Here is a 25,510-nt window from a genome sequence, read left to right on the forward strand (position 1 = left end):
TTGAGATTGAGACATATTTTAGTTCTCTGCTATCAAATGTAAGCCTCCAGGTACTGTTCAGCTGGAGTTTGCAGGCTGTAGGGCTGTTCACGTCCATTATTGCTTTATGAGGTGTTCTCTGTTGTTTACAGTTTGTAGAGGCTCATTTAGGAACTCTGTCTACATGTCCAGGCCAGTCAAAGCCAGATATCTGTAACTTTAATTTCATGTGGAATTCATTCTCAGGCTTCCTAGGGCTTTAATTTCATGGACACAGAAGCCATGCATTTTACCTAACCTCTATAAAGTACTGGTATTATTAGCCACTTTGCTAAATCTCTGGTAATCTTCATTTGAGCAGGCCCCGACCCTAAGTTTAAAATGACTCCCTAAAATCCAGTCAGTGTCTGCTGCTTATACCTCACATTTAAATTGATCTCTTAACACTGATGTTTTTGTTTATCCGCTTGTGCCTCCTTTAAATTGTTATTTTCCCAAAGGTCACATTCTCAGAAGTGGTAGCTTGGTGAGGCGAATTTAACTCCTTGTATCAAAAATGAAGTTTGATGGACCTCAATGGTCAGTCATCTTCTGAAACACAAGCTCACTACTCTGGCCTGACAAAGTGCCAGGATTGACCTTGGAAAAGTGCCAGAGGTGAGGGCCAGGCCTTCCTAATCCTGGGCCCTCCATTCTTTAGAGATTCAGTTGGCCTGTTCTCCTACCAAAATTGTGTTACCCTGTTCTGAGCCTTAATGAGAGTTATTTATAGTTTCTGCTGTCTGATGAGAACTGGGTATCTTAAATTGATAGTCGGCAATCCTGCTGGCAAGATTTGTGGCTTTATAATTTGAACAACCCCAGTTGTTTGCTGTTACAGTGTCCTGACCTCATCTGGTGATGCCTGCTTGACCAGTATCCCAGATCTCTAGATGTTTATCAACCTCCTTATGTCTGGCTGTTCTTCCACTGTGGATGCTGCCCTTACATTCTCTCTTGGGGCCAATCTGATTGTTATACTGTTTATTATTGAGAATTTTAGGCCTATAGCCATCCGTTTGTTTGTGGGCGCATGTGTGTTTTTCTAATATCTTCTTACAAAATTAACTGTGTATTTAAGAGACAATGTTGCACTGTTTTGCCCAGGCTGCAGTGTGTTGGTGTAATTATTGCTCACTGTAGCCTTGAACTCTTGGACACAGTGGTCCTCCTGCCTTAGCTTCCTGGGTAACTGGGACTACAGGTGTGCAGCACCACACCTAGCTAATTAATTTTTTTTGGTAGAAACAGGATCTCACTATGTTGTCCAGGCTGGTCTCAAACTCCTGGGCTCAAGCCATCGTCTTGGCTCAGCCTCCCAAAGTGCTCGGATTAACCTTGTGGTTTTATCCTAAACAGCAATAAATGAATGGTATTCTAATTCTCTGTGAAGCTAACTTGGCTAGGTTGTCTTTCCCTGAGCTTCTTAACTTGTCCACATAAATAAATCACTATAATCTGGGGTTAACTGAGTATTCCTTGGAGTTTGCAGGGTTCTGAAAGAACCTAATAAACACACAGCTTGGTGAAATGTGAGTTATGTTTCTAAACTTATGATCTCTAAAGTTATTTGTTGTTTGTATGTAAGAATAAGTGGTGGAAAGATAAGCCCCCGAAAATTCTCGATTAGTAATTTATGTTAATTGTATTTTTTCAGTATATTATTATAGAAAGACAGGAAAGGTAAAAGGCACCAAATATGACTTTGGCTGATAATGTTTCTGTTTTTTACTCTGAATTCAAGGTAAATTAGCTATTTTGTTTTATTTCTTCTTCTTTTTTTAATAGGGTTACACATCATTTTGGAATGACTGTATATCATCTGGATTACGTGGCTGTATGTTAATTGAATTAGCATTGAGAGGAAGGTTACAACTAGAGGCTTGTGGAATGAGACGTAAAAGTCTATTAACAAGAAAGGTAAGAGGAGTGCTGAGTAACATTCTTTTTAAAGAGGTTGTACTGCTTAAAATGTATGTTTTTACTAGTAGCCTTCAAAAATTAAAGTGGAAGTTGATATTAAAGTTGTCTTTCTTCGATTGTATTTCCATATCTTTTTTGCATTCTTGGTTTCCTGGTTCTTTGTACCTACAATGAGTAATGTAATTGATTGTTAAGGTAACCGGCCACTGGATCTTACATCTTCAGAAAGATTCTAGACTTCAATTGCAGCTTTTAAAAGCCATAATTTTGAAAGACTTGACATTAAAAACTCAAAAGTGTTATTGTGCAATTTACGCATAGGCTATTGATCTTTTCATCAGATTATGAATACTTTTCAGATACCTGTCTGTTGAAGGTCTGTGTAGGTGCTTCTCTTAATAGAGGTAATATTGGCTAGTTTTTAGAAATTTAACTTCAACCTCAATCTCAAATATTTAAGACTGTTTTTCTTCCAGTTTGTCATTGTGTTTCTTGAGCATGGTGTTTCAAAACTAGTTTTTTTCCTAAATCAGTGTCCTAATGAATCTAAAAGTTTTAGATCAGAGCGGAATGCTTCTTGATTAATAAGCTATAGAGAATAATAGTTCTGTAGGAAAGAACACCATTCATGCATCTTTTTTTTTTTTTTTTTTTTTTTTGAGACTGAGTCTTGCTCTGTCACCCAGGCTGGAGTGCAGTGGCGTGATCTCGGCTCACTGCAACCTCTGCTTCCCTGGTTCAAGTGATTTACGTGCCTCAGCCTCCCAAGTAGCTGGTACTACAGGTGTGTGCTGCCACACCCAGCTAATTTTTGTATGTTTTGTAGAGATGGGGTTTTGCTATGTTGCCTGGGCTGCTCTCGAACTCCTGGGCTCAAGTGATCCGCTCGCCTTGGGCCTCCCAAAGTGCAAGGATTACAGGCGTGAGCTCTCATGCCCAGCCCACTGTTTTCTAGTATACAGAGTTGCTGGTAAAGTCTGGTGCCCTTCTGATTTTCTTTTCCTTTTTTTATTTTTTTGGAGACAGAGTCTCACTCCATTGCCTGGGCAGGAGGGTGGTTGGTATGATCTTGGTTCACTGCAACCTCTGCTTTCCAAGTAGCTGGGACTACATAGGTATATGCCACCATGTCTGGCTAATTTTTTTTTTTCTGAGACTGAGTGTCACTCTGTCACCCAGGCTGGAGTGCAGTTGGTGCCATCTCAGCTCACTGTAACCTCCGCCTCCCTATCAGCCTCAAGCGATTCTCCTGCCTCAGCCTCCCTAGTAGCTGGGACTACTGGCATGCACCACCACACCCGGCTAATTTTTTTTTTTTAATATGTTTAGTAGAGATGGGGTTTCACCATATTGGTCAGGCTGGTCTTGAACTCCTGACCCCAAATGATCCACCTGCCTCCCAAAGTGCTGGGATTATAGGCATAAGCCACCGTGCCCAGCCTCCTGGCTAATTTTTTTTGTTGTTTTATTTTTGTTAGAGATAAGGTCTTACTTTATTGCCCAGGCTGGTCTTGAATGCTTGGGTTCAAGTGATCCTCGTGCCTTGTCCTCCCAAAGAGCTGGGATTACAGACGTGAGCCACTGTGCCGGGCCTCCTGTTTTTTCAATCTTATTTTTTTTTTTCCTCTAGAAGCATTTGGGATCTTCTGTTATCCTTGTTGGTTTTCTGAAATTGTATGATATGCCTTAATGTGGGTCATTTTAAATTCATTATGCATTAATTTTTTCAGTCTAGAAATGTGTATATTTTGGTTTTGAAAACTTGTATTTCTGATATCTTTTGCCCTCTTTTTCTAGAACTCTGTAAATTGGATACGGACTTCTTGGCTACTCTTAAAGAGTTGTCTTCTAACCTTTCTGTTGAGATTTTATTGTGACTCTCCTGTTTTTGATTTCCATGAGCTTTCTTTTTAAAAACCGTAGTTTGTTTTATGGATGTAATACCTTCTTTTAGATTTCTGAGGGTATCACACCTCTTTTGAAAATTTCCTTTATCTGTATTATATCTGTTTCTTCAGAGTTCTTATTTTCTCTTTTTGATCTCTTCTGTGTTGGAAGCTTTCTTTCACGTTATCCGTGATTGTCTGTTTATATTTAGGAATGGTTCCCGTCCCCCCAAAAAAAGAAGCTAAATAAAAATGATATGTTTGGATAGAACATATTTATTTGTGAACCACACTTACTACTGAATTTTTAAAAGGAATTTAGAACTAACTCGAGTCATTGAAAAGTTGTAAGCAGAAGCAGTGGAATGCCATGGTAAGATTTGTCTGTTAGAAAGATCAGTGAGGAGAATGGATTGAAAAGGCTAAAACTTGTTTAGGGAAATTAGTTAAGAGGCTTAAATTAATCCAAGTGAAAAACAGCCAGATTAGGCAGACTAGAATATAGTTGTCCCTCAGTATCTGTGGGCGATTGGTTCTAGGACTCCCCTCAAATATCAAAATCTGTGGATGCTCAAGTTTCTTATATAAAATGTTGTAGTGTTTGCATATAACCTATGCACATCCTCTTCTATACTTTATATCACCCCCAGATTACTTACAATACCTAATACAATGTAAATGCTGTATAAACAATTGTTATACTGCATTTTAAAATTTGTATTATTTTTCCTGAATATTTTTGATCCTCAATTGGTTGAATCTATAGATACGGAAGGCCGACTATATTGGCAAGATGATGGAGAAAAGTGAAACATTTGAGAAAGATTTAGAGGACGGAACTTCATAAGAAAAAGTGATTCACTATACCCAGGCTCTGGTGTCCCTGACATAAGATCCGTTGCAAACGGATGTGCGTGGGCGAGCTTTGAGGCCAAATTGCAATAAATATAAAGAATGAGTGGGACGTAAGAAGTGGTGGCATGGCCACCATATTTAGATGTAACTTTTTCTCCTGAGGCTCTGCTTTCTTTATTTTCTTGTGCTCTCTCACCCTTCACTGAAAGCATGGTCTAGAATAGCACTGTTTGATGGAACTTTGATGATGAAAATGATCTGTATGTTCAATATGGTAGCTACTAGCTACATACATCTATGAGCCAGACACTTAAGCACTTGAAGTTTGGCTACTGCACATTGACACATGGTGTTAGTAAAAACATACACTGGATACACTGGATTTTTGGTCTTAGTATGGAAAAATATATTAAGTACCTCAATTTTAAAATACTTATTACCTGTTAATATTTTGGTTGTATTTGGTTAAATCAAAATATTAAAATTAATTTTGCCTTTTTTTCTTTTAAAATATAACTACTAGAAAATTTAAGAGCGGGGAGGGATAGCATTAGGAGATATACCTAATGCTAAATGACGAGTTAATGGGTGCAGCACACCAACATGGCTCATGTATACATACGTAACAAACCTGCACGTTGTACACATGTACCCTAAAACTTAAAGTATAATAATAATAAAATAAAATAAAATTGAAGAATAGATTTGTGACTTGTACTGTGGTTTTTATATTTCTACTGGTCATGATGTCACAGAGATAGATACTGTATGTATATATTTTTAATTTTTTATAAGATTGACAAAGTAAAGGACACTTTGAGGACAAGTTTAAGAGAGGACTCTCAACATTTTAAAAGTGATGTTAAATTGGTGGGGCACGGTGGCTCATGCTTGCAATCCCAGCACTTTGGGAGGCCGAGGTGGGCAGATCACAAGGTCAGGAGTTCAAGACCAGCCTGCCCAACTTGATGAAACCCTGTCTCTACTAAAAATACAAAAATTACCCGGATGCGGTGGTGTGCACCTGTAATCCCAGCTATCTGGGAGTCTGAGGCAGGAGAATTGCTTGAACCCGGGAGGCGGAGGTTGCAGTGAGCTGAGATCACGCCATTGCACTCTAGGCTGGGCAACAGAGTGAGACTCCATCTCAAAAAAAAAAAAAAAAAAACCCGTAATGTTAAATTTTATAACATTTAAATAGCTAACATTATAAAATAATACAATACAATGGATGTAATTTTGATATTATGGAATTTTAACTAGAAATTTATAGCTTAGCCAACAACGTGAATGAAGGCTATAGGGATCTAATACTTGTCTAAAGCGGTGTAACATTTTCCCTCCCATCTCTCCCTCTGGATTTTTCCACTTTTAAAATGGATTCTATATCTCAATGTAGCTTTCTGTTTGGAAACAGATTTTTGCTCTTGTCGCCCAGGCTGGAGCGCAATGGTGCGATCTCAGCTCACTGCAGCCTCCACCTCCTGGGTTCAAGCGATTCTCCTGCCTCAGCCTCCCAAGTAGCTGGGTTTACAGGCATGCACCACCACACCTGGCTAATTTTTGTATTATTAGTAGAGACCGGGTTTCACCATGTTGGCCAGGCTGGTCTCAAACTCTTGACCTCAGGTGATCCACCCGCCTTGGCCTCCCAAAGTGCTGGGATTATAGGAGTGAGCCACTGCATCCAGCCTCAGTGTAGCTTTTTTTAAAAAAAAGTTGCAGTATTTAAAAAATTTATGTAATCAACGCTATTGATAATTTCTTTAAGCTTTCTGCTAGTCGGGACAATTTTAAAAGAAACCTTTCAGGGCCAGGTGCAGTGGATCATTCCTGTCATCCCAGCACTTTGGGAGGCCGAGGTGGGTGGATTACCTGAGGTCGGGAGTTCAAGACCAGCCTGACCAACATGGAGAAACCCCATCTTATTATGCAGTGGCATAATAATGAATGAAAATTGGCTAGACTCAGTAGCTCATGCCTGAATCCCAGGGGGAGGCTGAGGCAAGCAGATCACTTGAAGCCAGGAATTCGATACCAGCCCGGCCCACATGGCAAAACCCTGTCTCTACTAAAAATACAAAATTAGCCAGGCGTGGTGGCACACACCTGTTATTCCAGCTACTTGGAAGGCTGAGGCAGGAGAATCGCTTGTACCAGGGAGGGCAGAGGTTTGCAGTGAGCCGAGATTGCGCCACTGCACTCCAGCCTGGGTGACGAGCAAAACTCCATTTCCAAAAAGAAAAAAAAGAAACCAAGAAACCTTTCTTACCTCTATAATTTGTTAGCAAGTTTTAATGACATTTGTTTAAAAATTTGTTTCTTCACTGATGTGAAATACCACCTTTATAATATAAGATTGAGTATCCTATATCTGAAATGCTTGGTAACAGAAATGTTTAAGATTTTGGAATTTTCTGGATTTTGGAATATTTGTATTATACTTAAGCATTCCTGACTTCAAAATTTAAAATCCAGAATGTTCCAATGGATGCATGTTGGTGCTCAAAAATTTCAGATTTTGAAGGAGTTCGGATTTTCGGATTAGGGACGTTCAGCCTGTACTGAATTCTTAAATATAATTTAGTCTTATTTCTGGAACTAATAATAATGCTTAAATGAATTTCTGGATCACATAGTCCAAGGTTCGGTGATGAGTCAGTGAGTATAAACTGTCCTAGTATGTTGCTTTACTAATTATTGCACAGTAGCTTTTTTTTTTTTTTTTTTTTTTTTTAAGTCGGAGTTTTGCTCTTGTTGCCCAGGCTGGAATGCAGTGGCACAATCTCGGCCCACTGCAACCTCTGCCTCCTGGGTTCAAGCAATTCTCCTGCCTCAGCCTCCAGAGTAGCTGGGATTACAGGCACCTGCCACCACGCCCAGCTAATTTTTTGTATTTTTAGTAGAGATGGGGTTTCATCATTTTGGCCAGGCTGGTCTTGAACTCCTGACCTCAGGTGATCCACCCGCCTCGGCCTCCCAAGGTGCTGGGATTACAGGAGTGAGCCACCATGCCCGACCAGTAGCTTTCTTTTCTTTTCTCTTTGAGATAGTCTCACTCTTTCATCCAGGGTGGAGTGCAGCGGCGTGATCTTGGCTTCCTGCAGCCTCTGCCTCCTGGGTTCAAATGATCCCACCACAGCTACCTGAGTAGCTGGGATTACAGGCGTGCACCACCACACCCGGCTAATTTTTGTATTTTTAGTAGAGACAGGGTTTTGCCATGTGGGCTGGGCTGGTATCGAATTCCTGGCTTCAAGTGATCTGCTTGCCTCAGCCTCCTCCTGGGATTCAGGCATGAGCTACTGAGTCTAGCCAATTTTCATTCATTATTATATCTAATCTGGTTAGGTTAAATATTGGATTTCCTTAACATAAAAGTAATTTAAAATCTGAACTTTGATACTACATGAAAGCTTGAGGCTTTAAGCATAATGAATTATTTATATAATTGTTTGTTTTTCATTTAATGAGATCAACTCAGAAAAGGCATTCGTGGATCCTTTCATTCTTTTTGCTTTCTTTTTAGGTAATCTGTAAGTCAGATGCTCCAACAGGGGATGTTCTTCTTGATGAAGCTCTGAAGCATGTTAAGGAAACTCAGCCTCCAGAAACGGTCCAGAACTGGATTGAATTACTTAGTGGTAAGCTGCTGTGAATAAACCAAAAACCAACTTCTATTTAAAAGATTGCGAAGTTTAAATCCTTTTGAAAGGAACCTATACAAAATAGCCAGAAACTTGTTTAGTTATTTAGGCAAACTTGAAAGTTATCAGTCATAGAGTGGGGAAGTAATGGTTTTTATAAAATTTCATTCTCTTTAACAATACTGAACAGATACAGAATGCGAAGATAATACTCTTAGAGCTCCCATGTTCTTTATCAAAATTACCACATGCTACCTTAATCTGGATAGGCTAGGTTAAGCTGTGGTGGTAACAAACCCCAAAACCTCAGTTGCTTAAAACAACCATTTATTTCTCATTCAGGCTGTAAGTCAGTCACAGGCTACCTCATCCTCACTCTGGCAGCCAGGCAGATGGAGCCACTGCCACCTGGAGCAGTATCAGTCACTATCATAAAAGGAGGAATACGATAGCACATCACTCTGGCTCTTAAGTTTCTGCTTAGAAATGACATGTGGTTCATGTTTCATTGATCAGAGCAAATCACACAATCTCCCCTAACTTCAAGGAGACAGGGAAGTGCAACCTTAGGGAGGAGAACGTGAAAAGTTTGGTTGATAGCATGGAGGACTGTGACGTTTATATTAAAGTTATTTGTGTATTAACATGATGTGAGTTTTCTTACAGATAAGCAGAATTTATAAAAGTCCTATTGGATTATTCTTCTGTCAGTAAAAGAGGTTTTTTTAGGGGTTGGGGGACTAGTCAAGTGAAACAGTGGGAGTGGGAGGGAACAAAAAAATCTAACTTGTGATCAGTTAGCTGTAAATAACTGCTGTACTTGGACCAGCTGATTTTATTTATATGTATACATAAATATTTTTCTTTTTAAGAGACAGGGTCTCACTCTGTTGCCCAGGCTGGAGTGCAGTGGCATGATCCTAACTCACTGTAACCTTGAACTAAGTCCTGGACTCAAGTGATCCACAGCCTTTGCCTCAGCCTCTGGAGTAGCTAAGACTACAGGTGTGTGCCACCATGCCTCGCTGAGTTTTTTTTTTTTAATTTTATTTTTTGGCCAGGCATGGTGGCTCATTACTGTAATCCCAGTACTTTGGGAGGCTGAGGCGGGTGAATCTCCTGAGCTCAGGAGTTCAAGACCAGCCTGGGCAACCTGGTGAAACCCTGTTTCTACCAAAAAATACAAAAGAATTAGCCAGACATAGTGGCACATGCCTGTGGTCCCAGCTACTTGGAAAGCTGAGGTGGGAGGATCGCTTGAGCCTAGGAGACGGGGGTTGCAGTGAGCCAAGATCATGCCACTGCACTCCAACCTGGGTGACAGAGTGAGACCCCGTCTCAAGAAAAAAAATTATTTTTTGTAGAGATAGGACCTTGCTGTGTTGCTCAGGCTGGTCTTGAGCTCCTGGCCTCAAGTGGTGCTCCATCAAGGCTTCCTAAAGCCCTGGGACTATAAGCATGAACCACCATGCTCAGCCTATATTTATTTGTTTATTTAAAAATTAAGTACATACACTCCATTTTTAGCTAACGGCAATAATGGGCACTTTACACTTAAGGCAAGGTTCATTCTTTTTTCTTATTGGTAAGAACGTAAACGTATTCTTGATAAATTTGCATTTTTGTTGGATAACCCTCTTCTACCTCTGATAATTTTCCTTTTTATCTCATTGAGAGTAACTCTGACTTATACTTTCTCCCCTTTATGCTTATTAGAGTTGTCTTCAGTTGTAATTTCTTTTGCAAGAATCTTTTAAAATTACTTTGCCCATTTGATGAGGGCTTGTTTGGTTAAAACTAGATTATATTATCAGCAAATTCACTTAATCATCACAAATACCCATCACATTGTCAATGCTGTCTGAGTTAGCCTCCCATGTATGCCTGTCAGTGACATGCAGCCATCTAACAGAGACTCAGGGCATTAATGTCAACTCTATATGTTAAATATTAGCAAACATAATGTTTTAGGATAGAAATAGAACTGCTAATAACGTTTATACTGTGACGGATCATTTTGTACATTGTCTTCAGAGCACTGGCTTAACCAGTCTTTGGATCTTTCTCATGTTGTGCTGCCAGTGTTGGCCCATGACTGCTTCTGGTGTTGCAAATTAGAATTTGTAATTTGGTTCCCAGCTGACCAAAAGAAGGGTTTCTCAAAGTTGTGGTGACTTTTTTTGTTAGATGTGTTACAGTGTTAAAGATTCTTTTTATGGAATGTAGAGTGGGCTTTGCCTTCACTTTCCTGTTACTGAAATGCATCTTACACTTAACCTGTTAAGTAACATTTTGTAAATGAAGCTTATCAATATAAATGCTAACTGAACTTGGTTCTCACCTATGGCTGCTGTTGCACTGTCCCCACTTGATTAAGCAGTGAAAAGATGAGAAGTCTAAAAGCTTTTCTCACAAGTATGTAAACACAGGATTTTGTAAAGCACTGTCTGTTTGGATTAGAAATCTGGGTAAAATGTGAGACTAATACTTAGCAAGGTTTTTTAAAAAACAATGTCCTGTGAGTTTTAGATTGGCTGTTGATGCCAGAACATTGCCTGTAGCACTTGAGTTGCTTGCTCTTGACATACATTGGGAATGCTGCTGCTTCAGAATAAAGGAAGGGAATCCAGAGTGGGAGAAGGAGGAAAAAGGACTTTTTTTTAAAGTTAAAAAAATAAAAAAAAATCTCCTGGCAAATGACATGTAAAAAGAAGAAAATAAAAAATATCTATTTCTCACCTAATTGAAAGTATCAAGATACCAGCTTGCTGATTTTTTAATTGTAGTAAAATATATATAATGTAACTTTTACCATTTTTACCATTTTTAAGCATACAGTTCTTTGGCTAGCTTGCTGATTTTTAGATTTTTAAAAATTTTCTGTTGCTTCAATATAATATGTGGTATCAAACACCAGTTATTGCACCAATAATGACATATGTGCTATGAAATTTAAAATGTGCTCTCAGATTGGGGAACAGTTTTATACATCTAATAATTTGATAGAACAGATGAGAGTTTGACAGTATGGTTCTCTGAAAGTTCAGTAGTTCAGAGAAAAGAAAAATCCTTGGGAACTTTAGTAGTTACAAGAGGAAGTGGAGCTTAGATTAGGCCTTTGAAGGGTAAGAATGAGATGCAAAGAAAGAAATATACTTGTTCAGAGGGATTCCTTGCCGTGAAGCCAAGGAATGTTTTAATAAAGAACAGTTTCTTTACCTGGGGTGGAGGATACCCAGGGGCTCATTTTATTATTATTTATACTGTACATGTATACATGTTAAAACTCTTGATAAATTTTAAACATTTTCTAATAATTTAAAATTAGTATACATAAGTTTGAGGCAAGTTGAGAGACTACGTATTTTGTTTGTTTTGTTTTGTCTTTGGGACAAAGTCTCGCCATCACCCAGGCTGTAGTGCAGTGGTGCAGTCACAGCTCACTGCAGTCTTGACCTCCCAGGCTCAGTTGATCCTCCTGCCTTAGCCTCCCAAGTAGCTGGGACTACAGGCATGTGCCACCACGCCCCCCTAATTTTTGTATTTTTTTGTAGAGATGGGGTTTCATCATGTTGCCCAGGCTAAGACTACTGTTTAAGAATAGTTTTTAGCTTCTGAAATCTTAAGGCATGGTTGATCAGTTTGGTCACAAGGAATCACTACACTGCCAAATTTATGGCCAAAGCTGCTTTTAGTTTTGTAAGATGATGTCAAGGAAGATAAGTGTTCTTTGCAGTGAAATGATTTAGGTACCTGTCAGCATGTCATTCTCCACCAAAGTGATTGTTGGGCAGTGGACATGAATAATCTTTGAAGAACTTTTCCTCTCCATATTTACTTCTCACAATTTCCTTTACCAAAAAAAGTAAACTATGAATAGATTCATTACATTTTAAATTTGCTTGTATAACTTGTAAAGTCTTTTCACATATATGGTGAATAATTTAGGGACTGAGGACTAACAGCATGGATCACAGTAACGTCTTTTAATCTAGAATTCAAGAACTATTCATTTATCAAACATTTATTTCAAAGTATTTAAGTATTCACTTTTAAAAATTGAAGTAGCTAAATCTTTAGAAGCTAAACTTTTATTGCATCTTCTCCTCAGAAATCCATCTATTGTCTTCCCATCCCACTTATACTGATGTCTTACTTATGCTAAACTCAGGTGTGACTTTATTCTTTTGATTTAGCTTAGTTCTTCGAAAATAAAAGGCAGAAATTCCAGAATACCAAGATACTTTGACTACTTGGTTATTACTTTGTGCCTTTTTTCTGTACCACAAATACTATTAAACAACATTTGGGATATTTCCTCACAGTTTTAGCCTTCTGCTCGTGAGATTTCTTTATTTTTCTCTAATACTTGAGGAGATCTGAATAACCGTCTATTTGTTGGAGTGAGCACACGGGGTTTACCCTCTTCCCAGGGAATTGCTACAGGAGAAGATGATGGCTGGGTCCCTTTTTATTGCTTCCTTTGAGTCAGAAATGATTGCCAGTAGGAAGGGCCAGTCATAAGTGGAATACTTTATTTGAAGGTGGTCTGTGTTTAGGCTCTTCTCATTTTTAGTAGAAACATTAAACTGTAAGTTAGTATACTTTGGAATTGGGAAATTTCCACAGGAACTTCTGTAAAATTTACTAAGCATGTATTTCCACTGGTTGCAATATGTAAGTTTTAACTAAGGATAAGGTGAGGATAAACCTTAGCATAAGTTCAGTATAAGAGACAGTAGTCATAAACTGTTAATCCCACTTACTTCCCATAAGAAACAAAAATATTGTAGAACAGCATTAGAGGGATGTGTGTATGGGGGAGGGGGTGTTTTTTTTGGGTGGGGAGTGGAAAGCTGCAAAGAGAAGTTTAACTGTAGATCTCTCAGAATAATTCGTTTCTTGACTTTTTTTTCCCCTCTGTTGTTTGGCAGTAGATGTTGTTTGGCTAAGATGTCTCTGGAGTATAGAATTCCTTCCTATTTGACTTGGGAAGGTAAAATAAAAATGGATAGCTTGGGAGTCATTTATTCTGCTATACTTAGGTTTTGTGACAACATAAACATATTAAGTCAGTGATACCAAATTAGAGTTGATAGGTAACTTAACAAATTATTCTTTACATAATTAATCTTAGGATTGAACTGTAGTTTTTTAAATAGGCTGTTTATTATTTTTTGTTGCATTAGTTTAAATTTCCCTAAGTCGTTTAACACAATAGTTACCCAATTCCAGCCTAGTGTCTTAGGCTGCCTAACACCTGCCATTGACATTAGAAAAAGCAAAACTCATACTAGTGAAAGATGCAGCAGTTATTTATTGGTGGGACATTGGGTTTACACAATTATAAAAAAATGGAAGTGGCTGGGTGCGGTGGCTTATGCCTGTAATCCCAGCATTTTGGGAGGCCCAGGTGGGTGGATCACGATGCCAGGAGATCGAGATCATCCTGGCTAACACGGTGAAACGCCATCTCTACTAAAAATACAAAAAATTAGCTGGGCATGGTGGCAGGTGCCTGTAGTCCCAGCTACTTGGGAGGGTGAGGCAGGATAATGACGTGAATCCAGGAGGCGGAGCTTGCAGTGAGCCCTGATCACACCACCGCACTCCAGCCTGGGCGACAGAGTGAGACTCCGTCTCAAAAAAAAAAAAAGGGTGGAAGTTACACACTTTTGAAAGATGTGTGCCGCTACTCCAGGGCTTATTCTATTCTGCTGCCTATGTACTTTGTTGTTTCTTTTGCCTGGAATTCAGGCTTCTCTCCCTTTCGTAGGATGTGGTGAATCCTGCTGGATTTCGAGATTTAGCTTGAAGATTCTTTTTTTCTATAACTTTCCTATGAAATACCCCATAACATTAAACCAGAGTCATTTCTTACTCCTCTAGGCACTTTGTTCATTTTGTTCTTATGACCCTATTCCCATTTTCTTCTGGCCAGTATAGTTAGTTCTAATATGTAATATATTATGAATGTTATTTTCACTTGATTTTAAATTCCTACAAGGTTAGAAGTATATCCTAATGTTTGTATTCTCAGTACCTAACAGGATTCTTAGAACATTATAAATACTATAAATTCTGCCAGAATGTTTATTCTGCACATGGGCAAATAGTAGCTAACATTTACTGAGAGCTTACCATGTGTTAGGCTTCATTCTAAGAACTTAATATTTAATCCTCATAATAGCCCTATGAGCTTGATAAATTTGTTACTTTCACTTTATAGATGAGTAAATGGAGAAATAGATTAAGATGACTTGCACTAGGACACTAGGGTTTTTTTGGTTTTGTTTTTTGGGGATTTTTGTTTTTGTTTTTGTTTTTGAGACAGTCTTGTGCTTGTCACCCAGGCTAGAGTGCAGTGGTGCAATCTCGGCTCACTGCAACCTCCGCCTCCCGGGTTCAAGTGATTCTCCTGCCTCAGCCTCCCGAGTAGCTGGGATTACAGCCACCTGCTGCCATGCCTGGCTAATTTTTGTATTTTTAGTAGAGACAGGGTTTCACCATCTTGGCCTCCCAAAGTGCTGGGATTACAAGCGTAACCCGCCATGCCTGGCCCTGGCTAACTTTTGTATTTTTTGTAGAGACGGGATTTCACCATGTTGCCCAGGCTGGGACTGTTTCTGTTGACTTCCCCCTTACCCCTAGTTTTAGGTCACTTTTTTGCGCTTTGCAAGTTTAGTGATATATTTTTTTTTTTTTAACTTCGATGCTGGACAGTGTGAATGTTAAGTGATGAATTTTATGGTCTTTCTTTAAAGAGTGTTGAATTTTGTCTTGGTAGGCAGCTAAGTTACTTGTGGATCAACTTGTTTTTAATTTTTTGTTTTTGTTTTTAAATTGTGAGATGGAGTTTCACTCTTGTTGCCTAGGCTGGAGAGCAATGGCACGATCTCGTCTCACTGCAACCTCTGCCCTCCCCCGGTTTAAATGATTCTCCTGCCTCAGCCGTCCGAGTAGCTGAGATTACAGGCACCTGCCACGATGCCCGGCTAATTTTTTGCAGTTATAGAAGAGATGGGGTTTCACCATGTTGGCCAGGCTAGTCTCGAACTCCTGACCTCAGGTGATCCACCCGTCTGGGCCACCCACAGTGCTGGGATTACAGGTTTGAGCCACCGCGCCTGGCCGCTTTTAATCTTTATTAGGGCATGTTTAGGGTGGTCTATACTCTAGGACTGGTTTAGCCCTACTACTAAGATGTGAATTTTCTAGTATTCCTTCTGAATGTCCTGGTTTTTAGTGAGGCTTTTGCTCTCTGGCTAGTTGGCAATCACATTTTTCCCAGCTCTACTGAACTCTTAGAATCGTTCACTTTCTGGTAGGTGTTCTTTGCCTAGCTTTGTGGAATTTCTCACCCTAACACATGTAGCTTTAGCTTTCAGCCCAAGACTCAAGGAACACCTTGCAGATTTCTAGACCTCTTTATCTGCGTAGGTCCCCCTTCTCCAGTAGTCTGCTTTGCACATTGCAGCTGCCTTAGCTACCCTGAACTCTGATCTCTGCTGCCTTAACGTGATGGGACTGCTGTGCTCTGCTTGGGGTCTTCCTGCCTGCTGTGCTGCCTGGGACGTGCCTCTAGGTGGTAAGCTTAGGCAGTTGTCCGGCTCACATAGGCTGCACTCATGTGTCACAGTTCTGGGCTGCTTTTGACTAGTGTCTGAAAACAGTTTTTTCGTATATTTTATGGAGATTTCTAATTACAATGAGAGGGCAGCTTTAGGAATGATTACTTCATCATAGGCCTGTGTTGTTTAGTATTAAGTATAGGAAAATAATTGTGTCTCTGTCCAGTTGAATGGTAATATATTTTAAGACAGCAACTTAACATTTTAAGATAGTCCGCTAGAACTTTCTTTGATGATGAAAATGTTCTGTTCCTGTGGGGTGTAGCCACTGGCCATACGTCACTATTGTATACGTGAAATGTGGCTAGTGCCACTGAAGAGGTGAATTTTTAAATTAATTTAAATAGCTCTATGTGGGTAATGGCTCCTGTAATGGACAGTGTGGCTGAAGGTTTTCTCTCAGTATTACAAAATCTCGACCTTACAACGTTTGCATTTAAAAAAGATGCCTGTGGTTGATCTTTAACATATTCTAATTTAGAAAAATATAGTTTTTTTAAGTATAAAAACAGTTGCATGTTCATTGGAGATCATTTGGAAAATGCAGAAAGCACAAAAAAAGTTTAGCACACATAATCCCAAAGATAAGTAAGATTAATATTTTGGTGTATTTCCTTCCAGTTTTCTATAAAGAAGAACCCACTTTAGTGAAAAATCGTTTGGTTTTATTTTAAATATTTCTCTCTCAAAAGGAAATATGTATAGATGGCAAGGTTAAAATTGTGAAAATTTGTATCCTTCCAGAATTAGCTTTATATTGTTATCAAATAATAGCATGGCCTAAACAGGCTTTCCTACCTCTATAGGCTGTATATGTGTAGCAGTTTCAGGAATAACATATTAATCAGGAAGCTTTTTTTTTTAGTCTATTAGTTGCAGACTGGTGTTTAATAGAAAACTTCTTATTTGGCTATTGGCTGCTTTTTGACATCAGCTGGAAGGAAGCTCAAACATAATATTTGGCTCATTTCCACATAAGACTAAGGGTTACTGACTCTGGTCTGAAGACTGCTTGCAGTTTAGTCGTCTGAGTGACTCCTGTGGCTGAGGATGTGCCGGGTGCTTAGAATCCAAAGGTCTGGCTAGGCTTAAGGGGTTCATGGTCTAGTTAGGGAGAAAAACATGGCAGATTTTCTTCTGTTTTTCTTGGGGCAAAATCAGATTTTACTGTTTAATAGTACAAAATTTTTGCAAAATTAGCAGATAATACTCATCATTTCTAACTTCTGAAATCTTTTGTTTAGGTGAGACATGGAATCCATTAAAATTGCATTATCAGTTAAGAAATGTACGGGAACGATTAGCTAAAAACCTGGTGGAAAAGGGTGTATTGACAACAGAGAAACAGAACTTCCTACTTTTTGACATGACAACACATCCCCTCACCAACAACAACATTAAGCAGCGCCTCATCAAGAAAGTACAGGAAGCCGTTCTTGACAAATGGGTGAATGACCCTCACCGCATGGACAGGCGCTTGCTGGCCCTCATTTACCTGGCTCATGCCTCGGACGTCCTGGAGAATGCTTTTGCTCCTCTTCTGGACGAGCAGTATGATTTGGCTACCAAGAGAGTGCGGCAGCTTCTCGACTTAGACCCTGAAGTGGAATGTCTGAAGGCCAACACCAATGAGGTTCTGTGGGCGGTGGTGGCGGCGTTCACCAAGTAACTCTGCTCGGGGTGAACCATTCTCCTTTCTCTCAAGTAAACCAGTAGTTTTTCTTCTGTTGACTTCTGGTTTTCTGTAATTTGTACTTTCCCACACTATAATTGGCTTCTGTTTTACAAAATGGTGGGTGGCTTTTTCTTTTTTGTATGTGTACAGGATTCTGCTGGTACGAGAGGCCTTCCTCTTTCTGTTTTTAAAAAAAGTTTTACTGCCATATTGGCATTCCATTCCCTGTTGCCATCCTCACTGTTACCTGTTTTGGGTTTCTGGTCTACTTTGACTTTCAAAGTACCTCCAGCCTCCTCATACGCACAGCTTTTGGATGACCTCAGCTTGAGTTTCTCCATATGTGCATGTACATCTAGCATTCTGCCTACAGTTCAGACAGAAGTCACAAAAAGGCCTTCAACTCACCAAAGGTAAATATCTGTATCTATTAGGACATTTTATACATAGAGTTCAGTTGAGATGTATACTTAGCAAAATTATTTTTAAATTGAAACAGCACAGTAAATACTTAATATAAAATGCCCCTTGGATTTTGCTTCCCATGTAAATCTATTGTACTATTACACTTGTTATAATTTTAACTATAAAGGTCCAATTGTTTCACAGAGCCAGTTTGGGATGGGCTGCATTCCATTTATGCTGTATATAGTTTGAATTATATATAAATTACCCCTTCTTCTGGCCACCCCTGCTCCCATCTTAGTATTTTGCAAGATCTAATAGGTTGTACACCTGGTGCCCCTCGCTTGCTTCAATCATGGTTATTTGATGGCAAAATCGACCTCTCATCGCTGAAGGAGAGAGAAAAGATGTGTGTCTGATTGGTCCTGGGATTTTTTGAGCTGTGCCATTTATGGTACTCTGCCTATGCATCCCCTTTTTAGATTTTTTTTAAATTTTATCTTACTGTTTTTATAATTTCTATTGGGAAGAGGCTTGTGACCAGTACCAATCTTGAGTTTCTTTTTCTGTCCACAAGTAAATTAATGTCTGCTCTGAAATGTCATTTATCTACTCACACATTCTTGGGGAAAAAAATCAAATGTCAGTCCTAGCAGATGTTGCATGTAAATTGGTAGCAAGTAATGATTACAACCCAGAGGATTAAGAATTTTGTAACAGAAAGCTCTGCTATGTTTTAATTTTTTATATACAATTAGGATAATTAGCATTGTCAGACTATAAACCTTTGCTTTTTAAAGTTTATTTTTACTATTTCTTTATCACTTTATTGTATCATCACCATTGGTTTCATAATGTAAATACTATATATTGAACAAATTAAATGTCAAAATTTTTTGTTACCATAGTCCATGTTAATAGTGGGGCTTTCAGGTGTTTAGAGATTTTTTTTGTTGTTGTTAACATTCATTGCAAAAGTACTAGATGGTGTATAACTCTAGAGTTGAATTTTAAGGGATTCCCTAATATGTATACTATCTTTTTATCTGAAGTAATAAATAAACAATGATCTTGAAAGTGCCTGAATCAGAGCAAGCATGTCATTTGTATTTTTGTATTCTCATTTAGTTTTCTTTGAAATGAAATGTTACTTACTATAGCATTGTAATATTTTAATGCAGGGCTTGGGTTTCTTAAAGGGCCAGATAGTAGATATTTTAGGCTTTGTGAGCCACCAGCTGTGTCAGTTGCAACTACTGAACTTTACTGAATGAAAACTGTTATAGATAATACAAATAAATAGGTTAGACTGTGTTCCAATAAAACTTTATTTGCAAAAACGGGGCTGGTCAAGGCCCCAGTTTTAATGCATGGAAAAAAGACAGATTTTTCTATCCATTGGAGTAACCTTCTTTACCTTCAAAAATGACACTGCTGGTGGTAACTACATGTAGGAACTATTAAAGTGTCTTCCCATAAAGTAGATATTGGGAAACTGATACCAGTATACTGGAATTTCTTATCGAGTGAAAAGTTCCTGTTTTTCACTTGAGAAGATGTTAGAGGTGAGGTAATAGATTTCTGAGGTATTCACTTCATCAGCAGCATCAGTATTCCCAAGCAAGGGGGAAAAGGACCTCGCCTGAACTTCTGTCAGTGTTTGCACTAGACCAGAGTGCACACTTAGCTCTACCTGTGTGCGGCCCCAGCTTCAGTGTGTTTCTATTTCCAGAGGAGAAGAAGTGTAGTAAAATCTCGGGGGGGTTGTAGTGGTGTTATCAAGAACTCTTTGTCCTATGGAATATTGTTGCTTTCAGTCCTCTTGAAAGCAGGAATGATGTGACTCCATGGAAATAAGTATTGTCTGTGTTAAGAGCAGTACTTCCATGGGTTTATGCCACTTTGATTAAAAGCCTTTACATAGATATCTATTGTGCAGAGAAGTAGTAGTTGCTGTTTCTTTTTTGGTGGCTTCATATGTTTTGTAATTGGTTGAGTGTTCCTTAAAATAACCTGATTGGTACAATGTACTAACAGAAGCTTACTAAGCGCATGCTATTTTATATCTCATTTTTACCTCCCCAAATTCCAGTTACTATCTTCACTTTGTGAAGAACAAGCTCAGAGGAGAATTCGCTCAGTGTCACATTATCTACTAACTGTTCGAGCTTTTAATGCTAAGGCGATTGAGGAACAGTGATGGCATTCAGCTACAATTGTTCCTTTCTTAATTGGGCACTTCCTTTCCCTGACAGAGACAGAATAGGCGTGCAAAATACTCTCATGGCATTGCAAAATAAAAAGATTAAAGAACATCTCTATTCTAATATCTTGGTATAACTTGCATAAATTATCTTTTGGGGATGAAAAAGTTGACCAGTTCTGTGTGTTCTCAAAGCAGAATTGTCTAATGACCAGGAAAGTCCCTGGCCTCCTGAAGCAAGGTTGACCAATGATCTCTGACTCGTTCCACCACTCAGCCGTTCTTACTGTTTGTGAACAGATAGGTACAATACTCTAAGTGTAGTAAACCGTTGAATTTGGTCATCTCCCAAAAGAAAGAGAAAGGGGCTAGGGCCTGATTGGTTCAGTGACACATGAGACCAGTAAGTAGTGACACCTAGCCTGATACTGTCAAGGGCCCATGGCTGCCAGGTGTGGCTACTCCCACCCAGCAGTTGCAAGTTTATGTGAGGTATTTATGAAGTTTAATTTCCAACTCTGTGGCTTCTCTATCTTGTATTAACTTATATATGTGAGGTAATACTGCTCCATTTCACTTTTGTCCAGATTAAGATGACTGACAAACTGAGGTAGTTCCAATTCATCTCAGCCCATTGGGTCCCAGGATGATATGCTTGACTGTTGTAAATTCTGCACAAATGTCATATATTCTGTAACAGCATCAGTAAAGTGGTGGTATTAATATTCATGACCTTGCAGGCTATCCTTCAAAGGGGTATGGACGGTAACATGGTTTAGTTAAACCGGTAGTCATACTTTCTCAGCCCAGTGTCAGAATTATATAGATATTTACTCCTGATAGAACAATTGGTGTAGTGTGGCTACCTTATACACCGATGTGCATTTTACTTTTTGCATTTATGTTGTGGAGAGATTTCAGGGTAAGTACACATTCTTTTGAATGGCTTTGTTGTATAGCTTAGTTAAATCTCCCATTAATGGACATTTAGATGATTCTCATATTTTACATTATTACACTATTGTAGCATACTTTTTTATGTCTTTATTTCTCATTTCTCTAGAAGGATTTAATAGAAATGGATTTGCTCAAATAATATACCTTGAAAATGTAAAAGATAAAGCCAAATTGATTTCTAAGCTTTATGGTAACTTACACTTCTGACAATAAGGTGAATGCTGGTTTTCCTATACCCTAGCCAATACTGCAGAGCAGTGGTCGCCAACCTTTTTGGCATCAGGGACCAGTTTTGTGGCAGACAGTTTTTCCATGGACCTGGGGGTTGGGGGGTGGTTTCAGGATGAAACTGTTCCACCTCAGATCATCAAGCATTAGTTCGATTAGGTGCACAATAGGGTTCGAGTTCCTATGAGAATCTAATGTGGCTGCTGATCTGACAGGAGGTGGAGCTCAGGTGGTATTGCTCTCTTGCCTGCTGCTCACCTTCTGCTGTGTGGCTTGGTTCTTAACAGACCACCATTACTGGTCCGTGGCCTGGGGGTTGGGGACCCCTCTGTGGAGGATATCATCACTCCTAGTCTATGTTCATTATTGAGGGGTTATCATTTACTGCCTTTTGGTAATTTGTATTTTTCCTGTGAATTACCTGTTCGTGTTCTTTATTCATTTTTCTAAAGGGCATTGATCTTTTTATGTACTGATTCACGAGGACTTAAGCCTATGATGCAGTTGTTTTCCCAGTCTTGGGAGCTGGCAGATGGTAAGTTTTGCTTTTGCTTTCTTTAACATTCAGAAAAGTGTAAGGTGCAGTGCTTGAGCATGCAATTTGTGGAGATCCTTCTTCTAAAGAGATGTCTGGTGGTCAGATTTGATATATATTAACTTTGGGAGGGTATGATCAAATTTAAAAATGGAAAAAGTCGAAATGTCTAGGTTAAGAATATGTATATAAGCATTTCATTAAAAGTTTTTATGATTAAAATATAAATGGAAAATCTCAAATATTTACATTAATTAATTTAAGGCACCCATGTTTACAGCCATTACCCAGGTCAGGAGATAGAACCTTGCCAGCTATACCCTGAAGCTGTTCAAGTCTTTCTCCCAATTACAGTCTTCATAAGAGTAAGTACTGTCCTGACCCAGTGTGAATCTTTGATTGTATTGTTTTGTTTCATTTGATATGTCTTTTAAGTTTTTTTTGAATCTGTAGGTTCTTCCCCCATCTCTCTCTTGTTTTTCCTTTGCAAAATATTTGTTGATGAAATTGGATCATTTGTCCTGCAGAGTTTTCCAAGGTTTGGATTTTGTTGATGGTTTCCACATGGTGTGATTTAAGGTGTTTGACTTCTACACTGCATTTCCCAAGAATTGGTAATTGGCTCTAGAAGCTTAGATTCAGGTTTGTTTGTGTAGGCAATACTAATCAGTGGTGGTGTATGCTTCCACCAGGAGGCACATAATGTCTCATATTTTCCTTTTGTGATGTTAGCAGCCTTGCTTTTCAATTCTTATTTATTGGGGTTGCAATGTGATATTTTAATAATAATTCTTTTTTTTTTTTTGAGATGGAATCTCACTCTGTTGCCCAGGCTGGAGTGCAGTGGCCCGATCTCAGCTCACTGCAAGCTCTGCCTCCCAGATTCACGCCATTCTCCTGCCTCAGCCTCCCGAGTAGCTGGGACTACAGGCGCCTGCCACCATGCCCGGCTAATTTTTTGGTATTTTTAGTAGAGATGGGGTTTCACCATGTTAGGATGGTCTCGATCTTCTGACCTTGTGATCTGCCCACCTCGGCCTCCCAAAATGCTGGGATTACTGGGATTACAGGCGTGAGCCACCGCACCCGGCAATTATTTCTTTTTCTTTTTTCTTTTTTTTTTTTTTTTTTTTTTTGAGTCAGAGTCTCACTGTGTCGCCCAGGTTGGAGTGCAGTGGCGTGATCTCTGGCTCAATACAACCTCCGCCTCCTGGGTTCAAGCAATTCTTATGCCTCAGCCTCCCGAGTAGCTGGGATTACAGGCACCTGCCACCATGCCCGGTTATTTTTCTATTTTTGTGTTTTTAGTAGAGACAGGGTTTCACCATATTGGCCAGGCTGGTCTCAAACTCCTGACCTTGTGATCCTCCTGCCTCGGCCTCCCAAAGTGCTGGGATTACAGGCTTGAGCCACGGCGCCTGGCCCTCATTATTATTATTTTTTATTAGCTAGAATATTTCTATAAAGAGACGTGTTATCTACATTACGTTTTACTATAATTCATAGAGGGAAGGTAGAATAATTCTTACAGTTTATTTACCTATTTTCAAAATACAGCCGGTTCCATGGCACCCTCCAAAAATAACTTTAATTTTTAAAGTATTATGAACTTATGGAAACACATTCTATTTAAATTGACAAATAATAATTGTGTATATTTATGGGTATAATGTAATGTTTTAGTCTTTGTACACATTGGAGATTCAGTCAAGCTTAATAAAATAACCATCACCTTACCAACTTATATTTTTGTGGTAAGAATACTAAAAATAGTCCTTTTTAGCAATTTTGAAACACAATACATTATTAACTGTTGTCACCATGCAATGCAATAGATCACTAAAACTTGATTCCTCTAGTCTGAGACTTTGTATCCTTTGAACAACGTTTGTTTCCCTATCTCTTCCCTTCCCGTCAGTTTCTAGTAACCATTTTTCTACTCTTTTTCTATGAGATTGGCTTTTTTAGATTACACATATAAGCGAGATTTTTTTTTTTTTGTCTTTTTTGTGCCTTATTTCACTTAGTGTAATGGAATAATCATTCTTTTATGTGTTTTGGTCTACAGTTATTAGCCCTATTAATGCTCAAAATGCCCTATCTTTGGCCAGTGGAACTCTCTTCAAGGATCTGGAGTCCTTTTGATAGTTTTAGTAGTCTTTGATAACTTCCTGGTATGGCAAGATGTTTCAGGTTCATTTTGTATATTTCCTACCCTGTATCTGGAATCATCTATTTTTCCAACAAGCCATGTTTCTTTTAGCATGAAATGGTACTTCGAGACCGTAATTTGGGCTTTCAGAATACTTGTTACTACTGCCTTGGTCATTGCTTCTGGGGGAAAATCTTATGTGTGTTTGTGTGGTGTATGTATGTGTTTATGAAAAGTACCTCACAGAGTTTCAGTGCGGGAAGTTAAAGTGGCAGGGATGGGGCTGGGTGTGGTGGCTTACGCCTGTAATCCCAGCACTTTGGGAGGCCGAGGTGAGTGGATCACCTCAGGTCAGGAGTTCAAGACCAGCCTGACCAACGTGGTGAAACCCCATCTCTACTGAAAATACAAAAATTAGCCGGGTGTGGTGGTGGGTGCCTGTAATTCCAGCTACTTGGAAGGCTGAGGCAGGAGAATTGCTAGAACCCGGGAGGTGGAGGTTGCAGTGAGCTGACATTGCACCATTGCACTCTAGCCTGGGTGACAGGGCAAGACTCCGTCTCAACAAACAAAAAGTTGCAGGGATGGATGGTGGTGATTACACAATGTCAGTAGACTTAATGTCACTGAACTGTGTGCTTAAAAAATGGTTAAGATGGGCCGTGCGCAGTGGCTCATGCCTGGAATCCCAGCACTTTGAGAGGTTGAGGCGGGTGGATCACAAAGTCAGCAGTTCAAGACCAGTCTGGCCAAGATGGTGAAACCCCGTCTCTACTAAAAATACAAAAATTAGCTGGGCATGGTGGCGGGTGCCTGTAATCCCAGCTACTCGGGAGGCTGAGGCAGAGAATTGCTTGAACCTGGGAGGCAGAGGTTGCAGTGAGCCGAGATTGCACCACTGCACTCCAGCCTGGGCGACAGAGCAAGACTCTGTCTTAAAAAAAAAAAAAAGTTAAGATGGCAAACTTCATGTATATTTTGCCACAATAAAAAAATGAAAAATAAAGTGCCTTATGATTTTACATTGACAATTCAGATGGAAATGTATTTATTTATTTTTTTGAGAACAAGATCTCACTCTGTTGCCCAGGCTAGAGTGCAGTGACCTGATCATGGCTCGTTGCAGTCTCAAACTCCTGGGCTCAAGTGATCCTCCTGCCTCAGCCTCCCAAGTAGCTAGGACTACAAGCATGTGACACCATGCGTGGCTAATTTTTAAATTTTTTGTAGAGATTGAGTCTCACTATATTGCCCAGGCTGTTCTTGAACTCCTGGCCTCAAGTGATCCTCCTGTCTTAGCTTCCCAAAGTGCTGGGATTTTAGGTGTGAGCCACCCCACTCAACCCTCAGATTCAAATTTACAATTTATAGGGTTTTTCTGTCTTCTACTTTTCT

The 25,510-nt window shown here is 39.3% G+C and overlaps 1 protein-coding gene across 1 annotated transcript in view; it reads left to right on the forward strand.

The window, feature by feature from the left end:
• GOLPH3 (golgi phosphoprotein 3) overlaps positions 1-19,131 on the forward strand; it is a 62,021-nt gene extending 42,890 nt beyond the window's left edge. Inside the window, exons 2-4 of the mRNA XM_517830.6 lie at positions 1,807-1,938; positions 8,212-8,326; positions 17,205-19,131. Coding sequence (XP_517830.1) covers positions 1,807-1,938; positions 8,212-8,326; positions 17,205-17,629 — 672 coding nt within the window. The 3' untranslated portion in view covers positions 17,630-19,131. The remainder of the gene's footprint in view (positions 1-1,806; positions 1,939-8,211; positions 8,327-17,204) is intronic.
• The last annotated feature ends 6,379 nt before the right edge of the window (positions 19,132-25,510 follow it).

This window comes from Pan troglodytes, chromosome 4, assembly GCF_028858775.2.
Source record: "Pan troglodytes isolate AG18354 chromosome 4, NHGRI_mPanTro3-v2.0_pri, whole genome shotgun sequence".
Classification (NCBI taxonomy): Eukaryota; Metazoa; Chordata; class Mammalia; order Primates; family Hominidae; genus Pan; species Pan troglodytes.